General features: G+C 35.9%; 1 protein-coding gene across 2 annotated transcripts in view; it reads left to right on the forward strand.

The window, feature by feature from the left end:
- Window positions 1–1415: 1415 nt before the first annotated feature.
- Hr3 (Hormone receptor 3) overlaps window positions 1416–20907 on the forward strand; it is an 81572-nt gene continuing 62080 nt past the window's right edge. The window contains exon 1 of one of the 2 annotated variants that reach the window (XM_036370181.2): window positions 1416–1582. In XM_036370181.2, the coding sequence (XP_036226074.1) occupies window positions 1564–1582 (19 nt within the window). In that variant the 5' untranslated portion in view covers window positions 1416–1563. Of the gene's footprint in view, window positions 1583–12546; window positions 15860–20907 lie in introns of those variants that run through there. The other variant, XM_014231509.3, reaches the window with a different exon arrangement.

Consider the following 20907-nt stretch of genomic DNA (forward strand, 5'->3'; position numbering starts at 1 on the left):
GGCAGGAATTCCAAAATTATCCAGTGTGTTGCAGCATTCCCACTTTGAGGGTAGAACACGAAGACAACCGGCTGATCTGCATACAGGATCCATGGTAGGTAAGTAGAGTGCAGTTTTGACGATCCGTTGTAGAGTGAAATATTTCTCCAACACACCAACCTCACATTTTTATATTAGAAAAGCTTCCGTACTTTAATTCTTATTAATAGCCTTCCTGGATAAATAGAATAACAAAAAAATGTCTATCAAATTTATAAATTAATCATTAAAATTAAAGCATTAAAGATTCTTTACTAACTTCAAGGAGCTGTAATTTGAACCATATTTTTAGAAGTTTCAAGTTAATATTTTCGCTCTTCACAATCAAATGTATCTGGTAGCGAAAAAGATATTTCGTAAATTAATTCTTACAAAGCTACTTGAAAGGTGTTACAGCTGACTATTAGAAGTGCTAATGGTTAAAGAAAGAACACCAGCCATAACCTCACAGCCAGCTCTACTAACGCTCTGCTGCTGACATTGTTTTTCTGCTGCTAAAGCTGCTGCATGCCAGAATCTCGACTGCAACCAAGACATGTCAGCTTGTTTTGGTTTTTCCTGTACAACGCCGATCATGTGAACGGGCAAGCAGGAGTTTGGCCTTTCGGCAAATGCGAACACCACGATCACCATTACGAAGATGCGCGAAGACAACAATGGTGTAACGCGACGTTGCGACAAAGAAAGAAAGGCGCTCTACCAATGCGGCTATCGTTGATGCCAGTTCGCCTGTGTAACTACCAATAAGTTGGCGCTTGTTGTTGCTGTTCCACGGCAGTCCCATCCAGCGCGGTGTAATGTTGTGCAGTGAGATCGCTTCGTCATATATTCGCGTCAAACAGTTGGAAAGTACCTTTTTAGTGTACAATTGATTGTCCAACAAAGCATCCGTGCACAAAATTTGCGCGAAAAAATCCAAATGATCGAGGTATAAGTTACGCCCACTTGGTGGAAACAAGTTAGCGCAGGTTGTAGACAAAGTCAGGTGCGAAATATATGAAAATTTTGTTGCGCATGCGTATTTGACTAATTAGTGAAACATGCAGGCAATCACAATATCACTTGTGCGTCAATGTGGGAGTGTGTGCAATGTGTTTACATGTGTACATATATAACCGCCATATGTGAATGTGTGTGTGTCATGTAATTCATTTGGTGTCAGTTCAATGAAAAAAGTGTTTTGGAAATTAAAACTTAACTGATGTGAATTTAACTATAATTTTTTCATTTTGCACTCTTACCATTTCTTTACGATCTTGTGTTTTGCTTATCATTCGTCATCACGTACAATCGATAAAATAAAATACTGTTATATGTTTAATGTGATGCAACGCTGCGATTTTATATTTTCATACACACACGTATACATACATACAAATTACATTAAATGCAATTACACAAGCACAAGAAAGTGTCACATAAAATGCACGAAGTTGCACGATCAAATGACCACGATCATACAAGTAATACTACAAACAGACATTATTTGGAGTGAAAGAAGTAATCACAAATTATACGAGTATAATGCCCAGCACAATCAGAGGTGAGTGGTTTCTATACATACAAATGTGTTGTCTACATAAATGTTATATATATACATATGTATGTACCGCACATAGGTATGTACTCGTATATATAAAGTATTGATATACATATTACATATATTACCTTTAAACAGCTTAAATCAATCATATGAGTTATTATTATTAAGCAATTTTACTCATTTTTTATATAAATATATACATAATATTTATTATATAAACGAAATCGGTATAAATCATATTGAAGAGTCGATATTATTAGCGAAGTTACAATTTAAAATACTTTGTTTAAATTGTCGAAACCTAAAAAATTAATGTTCAAGATTTTACTTATGCAATGAAAAACTATGCAGCGTTGTCATATATTTCAAAAATTTATTTATTAATATTTAAGAAAATTTCAAATAGCTTTCAGATCATATATTGCACCACACAAGCTTCCCATGAAAATCCAACTTATTTCTATCTTAATTATTACAAATAACCCAAAAATAACACACAGAAACTCCAAACTTTAAGACAACAATTGGCTAGAACGAAACTTATTCATATTTCTTCCATTCAGCGTCGATTATTAAGAACACTTGTTTTAATAATAAGCGATTGATTTTTAAAAATTTTGGATTCCTTTGATAGCGTAGCCGAACTCCAGGAGGCCCTCCGAAATAAGTGTCTGGTGGTAGGAAACATTTTTCTGCTTAAAATTAAATGAAAACCAAAAAAAAGTATTATTATTATAGATAAATACAGATAATAATCGAAGGACTAGTCAAACTTTTGATTTGAAAATGGCGGCTTTCGAAAAAGGTCATTTCAGTGTGACTTAAAAAATCGAAATTATTATCATAAATCTTATTTCTTCGATCACTACCTGACAAATATATGTATGTACATATATATCTAAAAAGGTCGTGTAAAAATGTCAAGCCGATCGGTCCAGCTGTTTAGGAGAAATTTTTTTTTACCCATTCTGAAAAAAAGCGTTTCTCGAAAAACTCTTTTAAGGTTTTTGGAGCCTAATCGGCACTAAGTTAATCTAACACTTATGATTATATCTGCGAAATTATTTACCTTAAATTTACCTTATAACCTTAAAGGGACAGTAAGACAATATTTCAACTATCGTATTACTTCAATCGTTACAGAAAATGTATTGCTAGCTCTTTCTAACCACGTTGATTGATATTTACCTTTATGTCGAATCAAAGTTGCTTAATAAGGAACAAATAATTTTTTTGAACTTCTTCATCCTGATTTTATTTGGTCACTTTGTAAGGCAGCTTTATGTTCGGAGAATGTGGAATTGCCTCGGACAATAATCCATGTCAACTTTTTTAAACAAAAAACTTTTTCATACAAGGACTTAATTTTGATGGATTATTTTGTATGGCAGCTATATACTATAGTGATCCGAAAACAGGCCTTCCGACAAATGAGCGGGTTTTTGTGGAGAAAAGGACATGTGTGGTATTTGAAGTTTCCATTTAAGTGTTCCAAACTTTGTGGCAAATTTAATATACCCTGTTCAATTCCCTCAAGTCTATCATGATATTTACTGATTTAGTACCTCGAATTGAAACATTTATAAAGTATCTTTTCTACTGTAACAGAGATTGTGTTTCTATGCTTAAAGTTTAAAAATATAATTAATTCGTATTCGTAAATGCACGTACAAGCATACATACATATATACATGTGGTTTATACAAATTAATTTTCATTAAATATTCCACACGCGCAATGCGTTGAGAACCGTTGTTTACCGTTAAGGTACATATGTTATTAAATTACAAAATTTCCAAACAAGAAGCAATTCAAGAAACGACAGCTAAATAGGCACGATAAGAACTCACATACCTGACGCCGCAAATTTACAGCTAATGCTTACATACATATGTATGTACACAGCACATCTGCCATTTTAAAAACCCAACTGAAAGGCGACGCTGGTGCTGGCGGGGCCAAACAGGCAAGCTGGCCAGAGTTGTGCTTATGCGTTGACCCGCTGTCAAATGCTTTCATCATCATTAACGCGAATAAGGTTAAAGAGAGAAATGCTGTTACTCTAATCCACCAGCTATTGATGGGGCAACTGCAATTGCAGAAGAATCATGGACGATGCGAAAAAAGCACGAAAGAGGAATACATGCTAAAAAAGATAGCAAAAAATAAAATATTAAAATTGGCTAATAAGAAATCTGGAATCTGGAATCTGGCAAGGTAAGGCGAGGCTCAACAAAAGGCTAACGAGTAGCAAACAACATTGCAGAGAAAAAGTCCAATTCATATAAGACTCGTTAAGATGTAGCCACATGCAAACCTACATGAAGCGGAGTGCATCGTTGCAGTTATGTATGCGTTGCCACCACTGCCGTGTCATCAATCAAATGCATATTGAGTAATGCTGCGCCCAAGTTTTGCTGAAGAATTGGGAATTGCCAAAGAAGCAAAAGCTTACAGAAGAAAAAAAGATTTCGACGATAATATCCGATAGGCGGTGAAGACACGCTCCTCTTTGGTCAGTACGCAATGCAGCTGCCGGTCGACAGCCAAAGTGCTTGTGTACGTGCATTTCCCGTCATATATATGTGTGTGTTGGTATGCAGTTGCCCCGAGGTGTATCCCATTTTCGACGCAGAAGAAGACTTACTCGTTTCTGCCATAACAACACAGCCAACAGGAATTTATTCATCTTTGTTATTTGCTAGCGTTGTTATTGTTGTATTTATATAGTTGTATACAGTTGTAATTGAACCGGTCGTTACTAATCTTGCAACACAGTTGCGCAACACAAAAACTCAGAATCAACGGTACTGCGCGCCATGACTCCACTAACGAATAACTGGTTCTTGGCTGTTGTTGTTGCTTAACTGGAGTTGTTAGCTGGTTAGTTGGTTGGTTGGTTGCTGGCAGTGTGGAAAAAAACTGGGGCTTTATTACGGGACTTTTACTACGTTTGAGTGAACAGGTTTGTCGACGATTCGCTGACGATGACGAAGTCGGAGAAATGCCTGCTGAAGAAGAAGAACGAAGACTGCGACTATGTAAAGACATCGTGCAGTAGAAGCAGTAAGGCCGATGGCGACATCCAAAGATGGTGTGCAACAAATGCAGCACAAAAACTGGCGTTCGTTTATACTTACATAGAAGTGTAAGAATTAGCGTTTGGCCAAAGTTGTGCACGCGCAGAATTTGTCGCTGGCACATGGGATATCAGTATGCCATTGAGCAGCAGCTTTAGTGTGGGCAACATCAGCAACAGCAGCAACAACTATGTATGTATGCGCATATTTACAAGCGCTATAGTGGAATGTGCGCCGCGCATGCGTGCAACTGTCTACTTCAATTTGCACGCGGCCGCACTCGATATGCACTTGTGCGCCACACACATATACACATACAAACATCTATTGTTTTTGCTGCCATACTGCATCTACCTGCGCATGCAGAGTCACTTATCACATCACAGGCGCGCATGCATTTTGCAATCTTCTTACCTCGTCTTCGTCGCTCTTGTCCTCTGCGCTCAATGGCACATTCTTTGGCAATAACAATATCAATTGAAATCGCATCCAAAGAAACAGCTGGGTATGGCTTTCTAAATGCTTGAAATGATAGCGTATTAATTTGAGCGGCGGAAATTCCTGTCAAAGGCAGTTTTCCTTATTTATGCACATAAACAGAATCGGTTGAACACATGTTCACATGCAGGCATTTGTGTATGTATGTGTTTTTGTGCGGATGCAATGCAAATCTATGCGCATAATGTTTTTATATTGTGGTGAGAGGGCGTGGATTTTCCTCAACATCTTTTATCTAATAATACAATGGGGTCTCTACTTCAAGGGTTGTCTAATAAAACCCAGGTTTATATTCGCCAGGTGCGCACAATAGGAAGATTTCCTTCATATGAACTACGGCACATCCCAGCAGGAGAAACCTTGGTGACGGCGTTTCAATTATTTATTTTTATAAAACAGCTGACCCGTACCTAATATCAACAAATTGCGGTGTGTCTACTAGTAGCGTAGGGGGGAGAGATCTAAAGCTAAGAGTTTTCCCGAACCCAAAATGTCTCTTTAGTGGCACTAAAATGTTTCTTAAATAGCTTGTTAGCAACCTAACGAGCTGCAGACCACCAGAATGCCAGTTATACAATGTTAATATATCCTTTATTTAAGACACAGGGTAAGGCAGGGTACTGTGGTAAATATTTTCGCAAAGTCGCTTATCGAATAGTCTGCCGCAAGTTTCCTTTACGATCTGGTATCGCCGTTATCGATATGATACGGTAATGCGATTCATATATGCAATAATAATTAAATACAAGACATACTGCAATTTTAGAACGAGAGAGAGAGAGAGAGATATCAACAAAGAAGCCTGCTGCACCACATAACAATCAAAGCAGAATAGATTATTAAAAATCATATAAACTGACCGATCGAACTTAAGTTCTTGCTTGGAAAACATAAGCTATCACCATTAAATTTGGCATAGATTATTATTCGAGGCATCCTACAATCTTCGAACATATTGCTCCGATCGGACCTCTTTAGCATTTAGCTGTCATTTAAGCTGACCGATTAAAATCAAGATAAAGATCTTTTGATGCCCTTTTATGCTATAAAAAAGGCACCTGTGAAGGGTATTGTAACTTCGATGCAGAAGAAGTTAACGTTTTCTCTATTTAAATTTTATAGGGTCTCCGTGTTACAAACTTCGTGGCAAAATTAATATACCCTGTTCAGGGTATAAAAATCAGAATACGAGTACCATATATAATAGGAATTTGAACCCGCTTTTTAAAAAGTAACACTCATGCAATGGCACTATTTTAGTATTTTATCAGAAATTCGTCTTTTCCTAGCTCGGGGCTTAAACCCCTCAACTACGCCTTTTCAAATTTTCGTGCATCAACATAACGCGGTCAATGCATAGATAAATAAACATTAAAGAAACACTAACAACATTTAGTTGGTAAACAATTCCCCATAAGCTTTCCGTGCGACGCAACTGAATTTAAGGGTTGAAAACTCACCATTCAACAATATTACTAACAGCTAGTTACAACAACGCCGTAGCCACCATTACCACCACCACTACGACTGATAGGTTTTCCAACTTTTCCTTGCTCGCTGCACTTGGCATTATGCCTACTAACCCTATTTTCCAGCAGCGAGTCCTATTTTCTACACATGGAATTTAGTTCAACATGCTTGCTCTCGTGCCCACCACAGTCTTTCTCTGTACAATATTCCAGGAAGCACACACACAAACAATCATACATATAACAGTCAAGTACATGCTCGTGCGAGTAGACAGAAACGAAGCAAAATGATAGTCGTATCCGACGAGTAAGGACGAAAGCTCGCTGTATAAGTAACACGCAAACACACACTCGTACATATATACAATTGTAGATATATTTATCGGTTGGTGGGTTAATTTTTCGCCATTCGTGCGGCAGTGTAAGGGTGAGAAAATTTCCTGTGAAAATCACAATAAATACAACCGGAAATTTAATATGAAATTATGAATGAAGAGTAAAAAGGAAAACGATAATTAAATTAAATTAAAAAATTCGATATATAACGGATTGAAACAAAAAATGATATAAAATAGATATAATGAAAATAAACGAAATTAAATTAAATAAATAGAAATTAATAAATAAAAATAAATAATAAAAATAAAAAATAAAATATATAAATTTAAAAAAATAAAATTAAGTTCAATAAAATAGTAAACAAAATAAAACAAACTGAAATTAAATTAAAATTGAAATCAAATTTAAAAATACAATTAAATTTGAAATTCAAATTAATTTAAATTAACACCAAAACTACAAATATAATTCAAATTACAATCAAAATTAAAAGTAATAGTTAACTAAGGCTAAAATTAAAATTAATTTAATTTATATTTTAATTAAACACAAAATTAAAGTTTATAACAGAATTAAATTTAAATTCTTATTATAATTAAAATTAAAACTAAAATTAATATTAAATAAAAATTATATAATAAAATAAGCTTAAACTTGAATTTACTTTAAAAAAAGAATTAAAATAAATTAATAAATTGTTTGTATTTCTATTTTAGATGTTTTGGGTATAGAAAAATTCAAATAACGTAAAAAGTACTTATTTAGTTAGCGATTTTTTTTAAATCAAATTATTACTATTTGTTTCATATTACATTAATTAAAATTAAATAATCTTTAAGCAAAAAAAATATTTTATAAAATAAAATAAAAATATCTAAAATCTATTAAAATTTTTTTTCTCTATAGAATACTTTTTTTTTTATAAAAAATTGAAATTTAATAATTTTTTAAAGAAAAAAATTGTAAAATCAAAAATGAAACTTGAATTAAATTTCAACTTGCGTGTTTTCCTACCACTTTAAATACATATTGTATGCTCTCATTAAAGTAACTACAACAGAAAATTACTGAAAACTTAAAAGCACACTTCCAGGCGCACTGGAAGCGCTTTTGTGTGTACAACACAACCATCCAGTGGCTAAGGGGTGGCGCAGCAAGACATCGCTATTCGTATGTGCGCGTGTGTTTGTGCGTCCTTGCTTGCGCGTTGCACTGTGTCATAAGCGAGTATTTTCCTTTTGCTGCAACGCGGCACAACGTTCGTTCGGTCGTACGCTCGCTGGCCCGCAAAACAGCTGCTGCCCGTAAATCGCTTGCAATCACATACATGTGTAGTTTCGGGAAGTTACAAACAAGTTTGCAGTTAAAATTAATTAAAACGCGACTATAAACATTTGATTTTGCTGTGAATTGTGATATATTTTATGAAAACTCGCAAGGACCAGATTTTCATTCGCGAAAGCTTATTGGCATAGCGCAGTCAGGAGCGCATTTGCGCACAGCTGTGATTTTTGCCACCGTAACGCACCCTTCCACGGGAACGGCATTTAGAGCGCAATAAAACAACAAAGAACAACAAAGCGAAGTGCAAATGTTAGCGCGCTAGTGTGTGTATGTGGGCGCGCGCGCTTGTGTGACAGTGAACTAAAAATCGATTATCAATACGAATGATGCACCCATTGTTGTTGGAGCGCACTTCGTTCACACCAACGAATACGACGACGGCGACGTCATTGTGCATGGTGAATTGCAGTTGTTGTTGCCTGCGCTGCCCCAATCGTCTGACCGCCGTACACCAACTGCTTACTATTGCATACAGCAAGGCGCACAGCAGATGCTTTGCATATCCAACGTCTTCGTGGCTACAATTCCACCAATTCCAATTATTTTGACATATCGGCCCATTCCATAGACAGGAGTACAACCACGGCTTGTGCGGATTGCGAGCGCCTCGTGTTTGTGCGTATGTTGTTGTTGCGTGTTGCTACTATAATTTACTTAGTCACTTCCTTTGCGGGAAGGAACGCGCGCATCGCATTGCAATCGCTGGCAGCGCTCATTGTTGTTGTAGCATTATGTATGCACTACACCGCCACCCGATGCGTTACCATTCCAGCTGCCGAGCGCTGCGTACAACTGCGAATGCAAACGCGAATATCCTTGTGCAATAGCGAATATTGAAAGGAAGTGTCGCAGCGACCAGCAGCAATGGCAGCAGTGCAAAAATACTTGATTGCAATGCAGCAACAGCAACAGTACTAGCAGCAGCAATAGGAAAAGCTCAGTGAGAAATGTGAACAATATTGTCGGGAAAATTCAATGAAAATTGGAAGATTGCAACAGCAGCAGCAGCAGGAGCGGGCGTTGTGCAAATTGGTGTGTGCAAAATATTTATTAAAGACAATGCAAGTGCAAGTACACACGGACACAAAATGTGAAGTGAAGTAAATGTTGCAACGCAATTAAATGGTAAATCAGAAAATGTGCACGCATGTGTGTGTATGTGTGCTGTGAAAATTTAAGCAAACAAAAATTAAAAAAAAAACAAGCAAAATTGAGGTGTAAGTGAAATTTCGCAAAACTCTCGAACTGCAGGCGTATTTTATGCATGAAAACTCCCAAATATACACGCAAAACGGCAAAGGAAATATTGCCAGCAATTTTCAGTAAGCAATTTACTTAAAAAATTATTTTAAATTTACTATAAAAATCCAGAAAATTAATTTTAAAAAATAACTAACTACAACAGTCGTCGTCGTAAACTATCGGTAACGGTGCATCGGTGAATTTCGGTGAATCGCTTGCTGCTACGAGTCGTTGTCGTGGTCGGTGCAGCGTCGTTGTTCTTAAGTGCACTTAAAAGGCTGATTTTTTCTTATTTTGATGTTGTGCTTCTACACTCGTATAGACTCGTTTAATATAATAAAAAGTAAAAACAAAAACAAAGCAAAACAGTAATAAATAAAATAATAATAAAGAAATAAAGACAAAAACAGCAAACAGCAAACAAACAAAAAAACAATCGAAACAAATTCTATTACATGACTTTGAATAAAAAAAAAAATTAAAAATTTCTAAGAATTCTTAGACTTTTACGACTGACTGACGAGTATTTCAAATCTATACTAAATAAGTTCATAAAACCCGCACTAAATTCACCACAAAAACAGCGCATCAAAACCATTAAATCTTTATGTGCAAGCGCTAAGAAAAAACAGTTAACTGAAACCATTTCAACAGCAAAAGTTTCAGCATCCAAAAACATTTTGAAATCAACTTTGGCGATGTGATGATTTTCTGTGAGAATTTGAGGTTAGTTTAAGTGAAGTGTGGTATAGTGAAGAAATTTACAGTGTTTTAGTGTAGACAGCATTTATTTAAGGCAAGTTGAAAAATTCAATGAAAAATATACTCGTTTTTTATTTAATTTGAAAAATCAATAAATTGTTCCAAACGAATAAGAAATTCATCAGAGAAATAGCAATTTTTTGAAACGTGCAGAAGGTGGTAAAGCGCAAGCAACAAATTTTAGGAAAGCATTTATAAAATGTGTTGTTTATATATTTAAACTGAAAAATAAAAAAACAAATAGAATGCAAACACACATCGCAGAAAATTGATCTTAAAATAATAGGCAACTTAAAGTTCCTTAACTCATGTAACGTAAAGATTTATTGTCAAGAAGCACTTATTAGATACATTTTTTAATTACTTGTACAAATCGTGTTTTATTTTTCCAAATATTTAGAACTATTTTATGGTACAGGGTGCTACGTCTTTTATGTTGGTAGGCTGCAGAAACTTTACAGAAAGGCAAAACTAATCTACGGATATTAATTTTCATCATTCTCTAGTTTTTTTTGACAAAATATTCCGGATTTTATAGCAAAGGTATTGGCATGTTTCTTAAATGCAGCTACAAGCTGTAGTAATAATTTCTTTGGAGATTATAGTATTCTCTTATAAATGCCAAATTTCACGAATAAATCTTGTCAAAACAAAAAAAAATTCCATAAGAGGACCGTAGTTTGATCAGTCAGTTTGTATGGCAGCTATATGCTTTAGTGATCCGATCTGCACAGTTTGTTTAGGGAATATAGCGGTGCTTTAAGCAAGAAGCAATGTCAAATTTTGTGCAGATATCTTGTCAAATAAAAAAGTTTTCCATATAAAGACTTTGGATCGATCAGTTTATATGGCAGCTATACGCAATAGTAGACCGATATTGGCGGTTCCGACAAATGAGCAGCTTCTTGGGGAGAAAAAAGTGTGTGGAAACTTTCATACCGATACCTCAAAAAGTAAGAGACTAGTTCATGTATATACAGACGGACATATCTACATCGATGCAGATCGTCTCTAATCATTTATATATGTATATACGTTATAGAATCTTCGACGTTTTTTTCCGGCTGTTGCAAACTTAGTGGCAACATTAATGTACCTTGTTTAGGGTATAATGATGGCGCACCCTGTGTATTTTCGCAAAGTCGCACACTCTAATCAATATTTGAGTTACAAATAAATGTTAGTTTTCTTTAGAGATAAAATTGTTGTTGTGATAATATAGAATGAATATACTTGTAGATAAAAACAAACTAAACTAAATTTTAAATTTCTTTGTTTGAAAAAAGTATTATAGAATTTATTTTGTATTAGAGCGTTTCATTGGCGAAATAATTGCCGGATACTAAAAAATGGTACATACATATATATTAAAGATTATATATTTTTAAACAGCAGTGGCGTGAAAAATTTTAATGCAAAATATGTTATGAAACTATGAAAATAAATTCAATGTTTATTTATTTAAAAACAGTGAAAGTAGTTAAAACGAAATCAGCAGCAAATAATTAAATAACATTAAAAATATATTTAAAAAAATTAGTTGTGCAAAAGCAGTTTTCACTAAGGAAATAAAATTTTTGAAAACCGAACATTATTTCATTAATGCATAATATAACATACACAGCAACAAAAAAATAAGTAACTAAAATAATAAAATAATTAGAAAACACACAAAAATATAACCTAAAAACCCAAATTCAAAACCAAAACTTTTCGCATCTTAAAATTCAAAATCTCCATACTAAACTACAATATATTTTAGTGTTGCATTGTTACCCCAACTGCCAGCAAAAGGTGTGTGTACAACGCGTAATGGAAAAAAGTAAATTTAAAATAGTTTCAAATAAGCGTTTAAATTATACAAGTAATTTTAGTAGTTTGAAAATAAATAAAAAGTCAATATTTTCACTGACATTTAAAATAAACATAATCACATTACATAAAGTACTTATATAAAAGTTCTTTAAAATAAACGATACACCAAATAAGTATAAAATACACTCGTATATACAACTATATAAATATATACACTCTAGTATACGTATGCATATAATATATGTATATACACATGCATACATATAAATAAATAAACGTTTGTGAATATCTCATTCTACTTGTACTGGCATGCAAATTAAAAGACTATACGGCAATTAAAAAAAAATATATATATACTTGTATTTAAAAAAATATTTAACGCGCTAAAAATATATGCATATATACTTATATGAGAATCCGAGAAGGAAAATTAAAACTGTAATTTAATGGAACTTCATAAGTAATTACAATTCCAGTGGAAATATACATACATATACATATATAAATACATAATAACTGTTCTTATTAATCAAAAAATGTACCTTTATGCACGCACATACATACACACATACAAATAAAAAAATGTATACTCACCACAAAAAGTTGCAGTTAAATGGTAAATGAAATATTTATGTGAAACAAAAACAAAAGCAAATATATCAAACTAAAACCGCGCCATTAACAACTGCGTTTTTTATATACAAGCACACAAACACACACACCTATGCATAAATGCATACAGATGTGCATAAGTGCTTTCATGAATGCGTGAACTTCAGTTATCCGCGTGTGTGTGTGTTTTTCGCAAGTGTAAACATGCATTAGTGTGAGTATACATACACATATGCAAACATACATATATGCTGTGTAAAGCTTCTTGTATAATGAATGTAAACAAAAAATTACAAGGCATGCTGTGAATGACACACCTACCAACACTCTGCGCTGCCCACTCGTGAAGAGACACAAAGACGTGTGTATAACATAAGTGTAAGTGCGTCAAAAACATAGCAAAACCTACAAAGTGAAAAGGAAAATTCTATCATTTTACGGTTTTTGAAAGTTTTATTAAGCAAACACTGTGTTTTTACGATTTTGTGCGAATTTTCACGTGACACGAACGAACAAAACATGGAATGCAGCCATTTTTCAACACTTAATAAAATGAATTTATGCGTTTAGCACAAAAATTGTTATGAAAAAAAATTGAACGTGGTATATTTAACAGAGCTGAGTAAACAGATGCGCTCACGCATCGTGCGGATTCAATAATGTAACGAATATGCTTAAAAACGCAACAAAAATATATTTAATATCAACACTGTTGCCATCTGTGACCAAAATAAGTAAAATATGGAGCGTCGGTAAATCAATTATGACAAAGGGAATCACTCACGCAGTGCAAGATTTGTAGTTTACCGAATAAATGCAACAAGCTAAGAAGCATATTTGAATGGAAAGTTCGAAAATTGGGCAAACGATATTTAAATATTTATTTTAATTGAGTCACACCAAAATCACGAAATTTAAACACGCGGAAAGTGAAGCAAAAAAATTGTGAAAAAATATATATCAACAGATACAAGTACAATATTAAAATCGTAACAATATACATATATGTATAGATAGACCAAATTTGCATTCACAATTTAATAGTAACATAAAACATTACGCTAAATAATAATCACGAAGTAAGCGTGAAAAAAACGCTTAGAATAGTCTGATCACCACAAAGTGACTGAAAAAAATTTACTAGATTAACGCACATAAATGCACATAAAACTAGTTTTCACGTATTGAAATACAACATTTTTATGAGAAAAGTGAAAAAAGTTGACTCACGAAATACTTACGAAGTTTAAAGCGCACAATATTAGGCATAAAAGCAGTATGAGCAGCAAAAGCTTGTTCCAATTAGCATAAATGCAATAAAACTGACGTAAAAAGCACTCACGCGCACTGTATAAATAGGTATACTTAAAAAGAAGAAATAAAAAAACAAAAACACGAAATATCGCATTTTAACAAAGCGCACAAAAAGAAAGAGGGAACATGGTGGATGCAACCCAGTCCCAAAAGCGGAAGGAATCATTCCATAACAATATCTAAAATTTTGAATAAAATCGAAGCAATAACAGCATAACAACAACAGTATACAAACAACACCAAAAAAGACTTTTTAAACGTAAAGTTCAATCGCGCTTGTTAGCACGATCCTTCATCAACACATAAAAACAAACAACGCATTTAAATGCTGCCCATCGACTCGACACTTGCAGCGAACTCTGCAAAAGTGTCTCATAGCTCACCACCCTACACGCTGCGCTGCCGACCGTCACGCAACACCAGCAACGTCGTGTTAATCACGCAACAACAGTTGGATAACAAGTGTGCCGCTGGACGCACGTCAGACGATGCCACCAATGTCAGCACAACTTCAGTGCATGTACACAGTGGTAGTAGCAACAACAACCACCGTGCAACAGGTGTCACGACTTTGAGCAATGACAATCCAGGCGGCGGCCAAGGCAATAACAGCAGTAGCGTTCATTCAGCAACGAGTTTTCGCAACAAAATGCCATCGATCTCAATTATACCGTTGCCGGTTAGCAGCGCAGCGGCCACTATCGCTATCTGTAGCGGTACAGCGACGAGTACGAGTGTAGTGCGAACCGTGACCACCTCGAATAAGGCCACTTCGCCGCCACCGCTTTTCAATTCACCGCCAAGAAGCAATAACAGCGGTGGCAGTGGCTTGCAGCCGCAACGTCCACTATTGCAGCATCAGTATCAGCAGACGGACAAGTGCACTATATTGAAATTCGATGTGGTGCGTAAGCCAACTGTCGCTGCGACAGCGGTCGAGCAATTATCGCGCAACATTATTGCCACGGCACCGAAAGCGCAGACGACCGCCACAGCAACTGTAACGAGCGGCATGGCGTTTTCGGCGACGACCGTTGCCAGTCGTCAACAACATTTGCAGGCATTGCAGCAATCCATTTTCGATCATGAGATGTCCGATGATGCTGAAGCGGATGCGGAAATTGCTGCACTGCATCAACAGGTTCTGAGTGGCAACAACACCAGCACACTGGCTTCAGGCAGTCAGCCCATTATCGTAAAGATCGAGCCAGCACAGTCGTTTCACATCGTCGATGAATCGGATACGCGTGTGCTGAGTTTGCCGCTCTCCGATGCAGATAAAGTCGGTGCGAGTTGGATTGATCTGAAGGATATCGCAGGATTGCAGACCACCTCGGCCACATTGGTCGACGTGTGTTTCGATTCGCCGCCCGGATTGCTGCCGGTTAGCACGAATATGTCCACTTCCACGGCCGAAGCGGTGGTGCAGACGGTCGTTGAATCGGGCGGCATTAGTCATACACAAGTCGCTAAGAAACGTCAGTTGGTTGTTAAGCAAGTATCGGTAGAGCAACCGGCGACATCGGCAACTATTATTGAGACTGTAATCACACCTGCTACGGTTGTAACAGCTACACCAACACCAACAGCTACGGCTACGACATCCACAGCATCTGGAACGACTACCGTGAAGCGCTTCATTGCGAATGAACGTGTACAACAGCAGCAACAATCACAACAGCAATCGCAACAACAGCAATTGCAGCAGCAGCAACAAATTCAGAATAAAGGTACCACGACAACGGGTACTGCATTAACACCGTCCTCATCAACTGGACTGAATGTTGGTGGAGCCATGACAGGTTGGTGCTATTCAATATTAGTTTATACTAACTAAAAGAGAACAACTGATAGTACGTATATTTATATTTATTTGTCTGAAGATTACAAAGGAATGACGCTTTAATTCCTCCAAAGACACCGTGTTTGTATTTATTTTATATTTAAAAAATTCCTTTAATATGAATTATTTTGAGGCAATGTGATTATATAATATCAGCTCCTTTTTTATTTGCTGTTGCTAAAGTATTATCGTCATCAGCTGCTTTCAGGGCATTGAAATTTCGTTAGTTTCTTTCTCATCTTGTAGCCATTCAGATCGCCGGTGACGTGGTGGCTACCCAACTAAGCTGCTGATTAAAATTTAAACTGACTTTAAATGACTGTGTATTGTGGAATAGCTGAAAATTATACCTTCCATAGTATGTATGTTATACTACATACCCTCAGCAGTCGTGATCGTGCCCAAGCTCTAGGGGTTTTAACTAAGTTCTAGTGGGGTTAGACGAACACCAATTGCCAGAACTGAGTGGAAGAAGTTCAGAAATATATCGTCACTTTTCGAAAAGCAAGATGTTTCATTTCCTCTAAACAGGACGACAAAATTTTGTGATATGCTCAAAGCGCTTTGTCGATACATGAAGATCTCTTCATTTATAACCAAAGAATGGTGTCAAAATGCGATCTTCTAGAAACTAACCTAACCCATATAGTATACAATGAAACTGTTAACAAGAGTATAGTAAAATAAAGTAAAACATATGAAATGGCATAATATGGGAGAAGGAAGTTTTCTTGAAAGCAAATTGCTGTATGAACGTAGATGTTTCCGTTTGGACCCACACAATGAATCTGAAATTGTTAACTCTATTGGAATACTTATATTCCTCAGCGCGTTTTCCGACCTTAGTGAGCAACTTCCATGAGAGCGTAACTGGTCTCAATATAGTCTGTAAGGTAGTAAAAAGCGAAGTTCGAAACAGAAAGGCATAGATCTTAGATCTTCTTCATAGTCGGTAGTACACCCATTGCGACTGTCAAACTCGACTTTCGAAAGAGACCGAGATTAAAAGTAAATAAAAACTTCTTTAGTTTAAATCAACTAATAGCTCTCATATTTTTTTTCTTTGCCCTAGAAAATAAAGTAGACTTATTACCTAGAAGGAGCCGGAGATTCTCTGGTGGTACCAAAATTTGCAGTTTCAGAAGCAGGAAGTAATAAGTTTTAATATAAATTTGGACCAGATATGGAAAAGCTAAAATTCTTCGATAGTTCAGGGGGCCAATGTCAGGCTCATAACCATCGAAAACGGTTTATAACAAAGGAGCAATCCTTAACCAACTGTGTGACTGTTCAGCCTTGGTAAAAATCAGGTCAGTAGTGTCATTTAGCGGATTCTTGTTGCAAAGAATTGGACAACACTCTTATACTTTATTAATATAAATTGCGACCAGAAGTTGTTAGGCGAAAATTTGGAAAGAAATCACCTATTATTATCAATTACTAACTAATAATATTTAAACACTACAAATTGCAAACATAATCACCTTTAATGGTTAGCTGTAAATCTCTAGAACCAGTGGTGGTATTATACTTAGTTATTAAAGGTGATTCGTGTGGAAAATCGTCTTACCCGTTCGCAAAACCGTACTAACTGTTCAACACATTGCGCGAAATATTAGTTTAACGATCACCGAAAAATCAACATAATTAACTTATAAATTGAAACTGTTCTTTTGTTGTTACTTATGCGCGTGTTGTTGTAATTGTTGTAATTTAATTGCAAAATCATCATCAGCAGCAACATTAACATGCCATTGCTTGATACACACCCCGCGACCACTTGCTCTACAACAACTGCAGGCGAACTGCTGAGCAACGTAACAGTAAGTAATGCCAAGCAATTAACTAGAAAACAACAAAACACACACACAAAAAGCAAAATTAAAAAATAAAATAAATAAAAAGAAAAAAATACAAAAACAAATGAGCAGCAAAATTAGCAAACAGCAGAATGGAGTTTATGCATATATATGTATGTGTATGTGTGTGTGATGAAGAAAAAATTAAGAACTGCAATTTCAACCTGTAAAATAACACACGTAATCGCAAAATCCCCAAGAAGATTTCTCCATGTTCTTACACACACACACACAGAGATTTGCGTGCTCAGCTGTATGAAACGTGCAGTTGTGTGCGTGTTTTGGTATGAGTGCAAACATTTATTGGCTATTCACCTTTGCGTGGTGCGCTTTCAAGTGTCCCACTTTCCACACTGATCCAACTAATACGCGAAGAACCGCAAGCAACAACAGCAATATGCCAGCAAGCGACGAGAACGAACGCAGAAAAGAAAACAAATAAAGAATTGCCAGTCAGCCACAGAACCAACACGTTCTGACACACACACACACACATAGGAATACGGAAAACATAACTGCGCTAAGAAGCCGCTTCTTCGGCTTGGAGCTGCCACTTCAGCTCAGTTATAACTTTGGCTTCGTCTTCAGCTTAGTTTTGCTGTTGCGATTGTTATTGCTGCCGTTTGTCAGAGTTCGATTACTGCTCTTGTTGTTGTCTGCGCATAAGAGTGGTTGGACTTGGTGCTGTTAGCTTTGCCTCTGACTACGGCCGCTTATTGTAGAGATTCTACAATTTCGCGGCGCTCATGCTTACACAACACTCGCCTGCCGGCCTGCTTTGCTACACTTGGTTGACTTCTCAACATTTTAACCGCAATGCTCTGTGCGCGCTGCGCATTGCTCGCCTGCTTCTGGGCTAGAACATTTGCGCTGCCAGCAGGCGAAATGACGAAGTGCGCACTTAAGTTGAAATTGTAGTTGAAGCCAGAACCGAAGTTGGCCAAAACCAGAATCGCCGGCCGCACGAATAGCACTGAGCCACATTACGGTACACCAACACTCTCGCATTTATGTGTGTTTAGTGTGTGTGAGTGTAGCGGTGTACGTGCTCGCCAGGCTACATGCGCTCGCACAGCGGCAGTTAGTGCTAATAATTTTACCGTAGCACGAACCTTAGCGGTAAAATTTTCTACTACAAACTATACAGTTAGCTCATTGGAGCTATGTGCCAAAGACAGTGGAATTGCCAATAGACACGTAAAACCAGACACGAAGAAAGCGCAAGACCTGCATGGCTAAAACGGGAATGTAGATCTATATAGATGTTTGTATATAACTGTATGTGTGTGTGTGTGTGTGTGTGTCTGTAAAAAGAAGATGTGGGCTTAAAAGGCCCGCAGAATTAGGTACGCGTCTATGTTAATAACAGTACATTTATACAAACAGACATAAATATGTATATGTACACTTAGCCGAACGAAGTGGAAAAAGTCAGTTTCATATATGGTTGTCGTGCAAGCCCATTGACTATCTACCTAGCCAAACTAACAAATTCACCAATTGCCTGTCTACCGCATTAACTACCAACTCGCCTGACATTGCCTTGGTTGCCAAAGAGGCTTGTGATTTTTGTTTTTCGCCTGAACTGTGGGCTCACACCGCCGGTTGGGCGGAAAGGGAGCGTCGTTAAGGTACTATAACTTACGAGTGGCTGTGTGGCATTGTTATTCATACGAAGTTTTCGCGTCGCATGAATGGAACTAACTGACAGTTACATGGCTAATCACAGTTACCTAAATGCATATAAACATGCAGGTTCTTTAAAGCATTTTTTGTGTTATTGCGCACACACACACACACATCCATGTGCATGTATTTGAACATAAATATTAACATTTGTACTTTGTACTTTGTATGCTTCTTGTGTCGAGCGTGTCTAGGTCTTCTTAATTATTGTGTAACTGTGCGTTGCACATGCGCAACAAAACAGGTATAAATGTGTTGAAGTTCGTACAAATTAGTGTCAGTATGTAAACATTTGTGAATTTTGAAATAATTGAATGCGAAATTACAGGTAACGGTATTGTACGCGCATTTTATCTAAACGCGAAAATATTTACAAAACTGTATAAGAAATAAAAATATAAATTATTAAGTTTGGTTTTAAAATCTTTAATTATTTGAACCGCAACTTGACTGAAAAGCAAATAGATGTTTAAAGCTGATTTCACCTGCAGCTTATAAGGAATATAATTTGTACTTGCTTTTTTATCATATAAAACGAACCGACTTTCATCATACTGATACTTTCAATCCTCTTGATTCGTTTGCTGAAAAATTTTCGCTTATAAATTAAGGAAATCCCAAGAAAATAGCATAAGCCCTATGCGATTAGCAGATAAGGGCACTCTCTGATATAATACTATGTAAGATTATTGCCTTTATTGCCGCTTTCCTATCGACGTATATGTTGATCTTACTTATGATGTTTTCTGCGTTCTTAGGAAACTCAGCAGCTTTTCTAACCGCAAAAAACGGCCGCCTGGAAGATATAACAGTATTACGAAAGCTTGAAGGCTTGCTTGAGCTCTAGCTCTGAGCAATAGATTCCGCCGCCCACTCCATTAGCGTTTAAGGATTTTTTTCTTGAAGAAAGTGGCCACCTGTTTATACATTTTACTCAATTAAATTTTTAAATAAATGAATTATTACGATAAGAGTAACACAATTAATAGGCTTAAGAGATCTTGCATTTAAAAATATTTTTAAGTTGGGCTGCCACCTATTAGAAAACTTTCAAACAATTATATATGTATGTATATATATATATAAAATAAATGAAATATTATATTATTTTATAGGTATTAAATTCAAGATGTTTTAAAAATGTTTCTATTGAAAATATTTTTAATAAGTGTTGCCTACTGTTAACAAAATTTGTTTAACCTATAAAAAAAATGTTTATTAAATTATGTGGAATATTATAATTTCATTGATGAACAAAATATTTTTTAATGGCTAGAAAATTGAGTTGTGAAATTTACCCAATATTTATACCTCCTTTAATTTAATTCAAACTTTACAACACATCCTGGTGTAAGTAAACATGCAGAATATTGAAAAAAAAATTTTGTTTATTTTTTGTTTTTGTTCTGAAGGTCCTAAGCGTGATTATTTATTTTCCAATGAAGCCAATCCCAGAAAAGAA

This window comes from Bactrocera oleae, chromosome 4 (assembly GCF_042242935.1).
Source record: "Bactrocera oleae isolate idBacOlea1 chromosome 4, idBacOlea1, whole genome shotgun sequence".
NCBI classification, from domain to species: domain Eukaryota; kingdom Metazoa; phylum Arthropoda; class Insecta; order Diptera; family Tephritidae; genus Bactrocera; species Bactrocera oleae.